The sequence below is a fragment of the Lathyrus oleraceus genome, chromosome 5, assembly GCF_024323335.1.
Source record: "Lathyrus oleraceus cultivar Zhongwan6 chromosome 5, CAAS_Psat_ZW6_1.0, whole genome shotgun sequence".
Lineage (NCBI taxonomy): Eukaryota > Viridiplantae > Streptophyta > Magnoliopsida > Fabales > Fabaceae > Lathyrus > Lathyrus oleraceus.
Genome location: NC_066583.1, coordinates 650,994,485 through 650,998,246, shown reverse-complemented (window position 1 = coordinate 650,998,246; position 3,762 = coordinate 650,994,485). Strand labels below are relative to the sequence as shown.

At 37.8% G+C, this 3,762-nt stretch overlaps 1 protein-coding gene and 1 non-coding gene across 2 annotated transcripts; one reads left to right on the top strand and one right to left on the bottom strand.

The window, feature by feature from the left end:
* Window positions 1-1,254: 1,254 nt before the first annotated feature.
* On the bottom strand, window positions 1,255-2,287 carry LOC127082692 (uncharacterized). Its single transcript, XM_051022917.1, has 2 exons — window positions 1,879-2,287; window positions 1,255-1,772 (listed from the first exon to the last, which is right to left on the bottom strand). The coding sequence occupies exons 1-2, from the start codon at window positions 2,285-2,287 to the stop codon at window positions 1,255-1,257; spliced, it is 927 nt and encodes a 308-aa protein (XP_050878874.1).
* An 869-nt stretch (window positions 2,288-3,156) lies between these two features.
* LOC127089694 (small nucleolar RNA R71) lies at window positions 3,157-3,263 on the top strand. The gene has a single exon (XR_007791252.1). It is a non-coding gene; the product is annotated as a small nucleolar RNA R71 (small nucleolar RNA).
* The last annotated feature ends 499 nt before the right edge of the window (window positions 3,264-3,762 follow it).

Sequence of the window (3,762 nt, the reverse complement as noted above, 5' to 3'; positions counted from 1 at the left end):
CTCCTACTAAGTAGGAACGAATTTATTTAAAGTGAACACAATAGCTAGGAGTTCTTTTTCTGTGGTGGCGTAGTTCATGTGCATGTTGTCTAGGGTTCTACTTGCATAATAAATAACATGAAGCTTTTTATCCTAAGACAGTGCCAATAGCATAATCACTAGTGTCACACATTATCTCAAATGGCTTACTCCAATCAGGTGGTTTCATAATGGGTGTGATAATAAGAGCATTTTTCAGATTTTCAAACACTTTTAAGCACTCTTCGTCGAATATGAATTCAGCGTCTTTCATTAATAAGCTTGTTAGTGGTTTTATTATTTTAGAGAAATCTTTAATCGTCGGTAGAAACCGGCGTGTCCTAAGAAACTGCAAATTTCTCTAAGGGCTTTCGGAGGTTGAAGATGTTCTATAATTTTAATTTTTGCTTTATCCACTTCAATTCCTCGGTCAGATACAAAATAGGCAAGTACAATTCCTTGTCGGACCATGAAATGGAATTTTTCCCAATTTAATACGAGATTGACCATAACGCATATCTCAAGTACCATTTCTAGGTTTGAAAGACATCCTTCAAAGCTTTGCCCACAAATAGAGAAGTCGTCGATAAATACTTCCATTATGTTATCTATAAAATCAGCAAAGATCGATATCATGCATCTCTGAAATGTTGTAGGAGCATTACACATTCCAAATGAAATTCATCGATAGGCAAATATACCATAAGGACATATGAAAGTAGTCTTTTCTTGGTCATCATGATGGACAGGAATTTGAAAGAATCCCGAGTATCCGTCTAAATAGCAAAAGTGAGAATGTTTAGCCAGTCGTTCAAGCATTTAATCAATGAAAGGTAATGGAAAGCGATCTTTACGAGTGGCCTTATTTAATTTTCTATAGTCTATGCATATTCACCATCCAGTTTGAGTTCTTTTTGCTACGGATTCTCCCTTCTCATTAATAACAACGGTAACACCTCCCTTCTTTGGAACAACATGTATCGGGGTGACCCAGTTAGTGTCGAACATTGGGTATATAATTCCTGCTTCTAATAGCTTTTGTACCTCCTTTTTTACTACATCACTCAGGATAGGATTTACTCTTCTCTGACGCTCTCTAGAGGTTTTACAGTCCTCCTCTAGCATAATGCGTTGCATACATATAAAGGGACTTATTCCTTTTAAGTCGGAGATGTTATAGCCTAGAGTTGTTGGATATTTTCTTAAGACCTGGAGTAATTTTTCGGTTTCTATCTGTCATAAGTCAGCATTGACTATAACTGGTCTTTCAAGCTCGGTGTCTAGGAATTCATACTTTAGATCTTTGGGTAGTGCTTTGAGTTTTATTAAAGGTTTCTTTGGGCATGGAATTGGATTTGGTGTTAGTGCTAGACATTCTCTCAGGCTGTCATCTACGTATGGCTCACGCCAATTATTTTCTTCGAATATAAGAGGTGTTGGAATCTTCAGCACTTCAGTATACTTAGATGGTTCCTTCTCCATTTCTTTCACACATTCGTCGATGACGTCTAAGAAACAACATGAGTCATCTATAGCTGGTGCATGTAGGAATTTAGCTAAGAGAAATTCAACTTTTTCTTGTCCAACTTCGAATGTTAGCGTACCTTTCTTCACATCTATGATGGCTCCGGATGTGGCTAAAAATGCTCTTCCTAAAATAATAAGTATGTGGGAATCCTCCTTTATATCCATTATTACAAAGTTAGTGGGAATATAGAATTGTCTTATACGATGGGGAACATTCTCTAGCATACCTATTGGAAATTTACCAGAACGATCAGCTAGTTGTAGAGACATCTTTGTTGGTCTTAATTCTCCTAGATTGATTTTTTCGCATGTGGATAAGGGCATTAAACTAACGTTGGCTCCTAAATCGCATAGAAAAATTACTTGGGTCTTTCAGTTTATGAGGCATGTTGTTTTGAATAATAGCGCTACACTCGGCAGTGAGCATAACAGTTTCATCATCCTCAAGATTTTTGTTGTCGGATGGAATCTCTTTAAGAAACTTAGCATATGAAGGCATTTGCGTAATGGCTTCTGTAAATGGTATAGTGATATTAAGTTGCTTCAGAAGTTCTACGAATTTCTTGAATTGTCCTTCATTTTTGGATTTAACAAGTCTTTGGGGACACGGTATATGTGGTTTGTATGATGGCGGAGGCACATAAGGTGGTTCTTTATCTTTTGCCTTTCCGATTTCATCTTCCTTTCCATCCTTGGTTGGTTCTTTTACCTTTTCGGTTCCCTTACCTGAATTTTGATACATGGCCGGATTTTTTATTCTTGGGTCAATTGGTTCATCTAATTTTGTTGCACTTCAAAGTGTGATAGTGTTAGCATGGCCTTTTGGGTTTGGTTGTGGTTGACCAGGAAATGCTCTAGTTGGGGTTGCTATTGCAGCTTGTTGTTGGGCTACTTGGGAGATCTGGGTTTCTAACATTTTGTTATGGGTAGCCATAACATTAAACTTATTTGACAATTATTTCATTAGTTCACTCGTATGAGCATTTTGATTTGCAAATTCTTTGTGTTTGTTGAGCTTGGGCATTCATAAAGTTTTCCATCATGATCTCCATATTTGACTTTCTAGGTGCTTGTGGAGCAACTGGGGCTCCTTTCTGATAGCCAGGTGGAATAGCAGGTCATGGGTTTGGTGGAAACAAAGCATTGTTACTTTTATAGGAAAAGTTCAGATGGTTTCTCCAACCAGGATTTTAAGTGTTTGAATATGGTATTTCTTAAGCATAGTTTATTTGGTCGATGGGAACACCAACCAATAACTGACATTCAGCATTAGTGTGCCCAGGGGTTCCACATAATTCACAGTTTGGTGTTAAAGCAGCTACGGTAGCTGCTGGTGTTATAGCCAAGCTTTCAATCTTTTGAGTAAGCGCATCCACTTTAGCATTGACGCGGTATATACTGTTAAATTCGTACATTCTGCCTTTTGGAGTTGGTTTTTCTATAGCATGTTCACCTCCCCATTGGAAATGATTTTGAGCCATGTTCTCTATGAGTTCATAAGCTTTGTCATACGGTTTGTCCATTAGAGCACCGCCAGCGGCAGCGCTTAAATTCATCTTAGTGTTATACAACAGACTATTGTAAAAAGTATGGATATTCATCCATTCTTCAAGTCCATGGTGTGGACAAATTCACATCATGTCCTTGTATGTTTCCCAAGCGTCAAAAAGAGATTCATTGTCTTTTTGCTTAAATCCGTTGATTTGAGCTCTTAGCATAGCTGTTTTGCTTGGTGGAAATATCGGGCTAAGAAGACTTTCTTCAACTCGTCCCATGTGGTTACAGAGTTTGAAGGTAGAGACTGAAGCCAATCTCTAGCTCTATCTCTTAAGTAAAAAGGGAAAATACATAGTCTAATCTCTTCTTGACTGACACCATTTGCTTTCACTGTGTATGTGTACTGCACAAACACTGACAAATGTAAGTTAGGATTGTCTGTGGGACTACCTGAAAAATGGTTTTGTTGAATGACTGATAACAACGAAGGTTTCAACTCGAAATCATTTCGATTGGTAGCAGGGGCAGCAATGTTGTTATGTGGTTCTACTTGCGATGAAACAACATAATACTTCAACGAACAGTTTTGTGGTCTTTCGACCATAATTGGTTCCGGTTCTGAAGTTAGGATAATATGATCTGGAATATTGTATTTAATACGAAATTTGTTGATTCGGCGTCTTGAATTAAGAAAACGCTCGATATCGTCAACTGGTTACT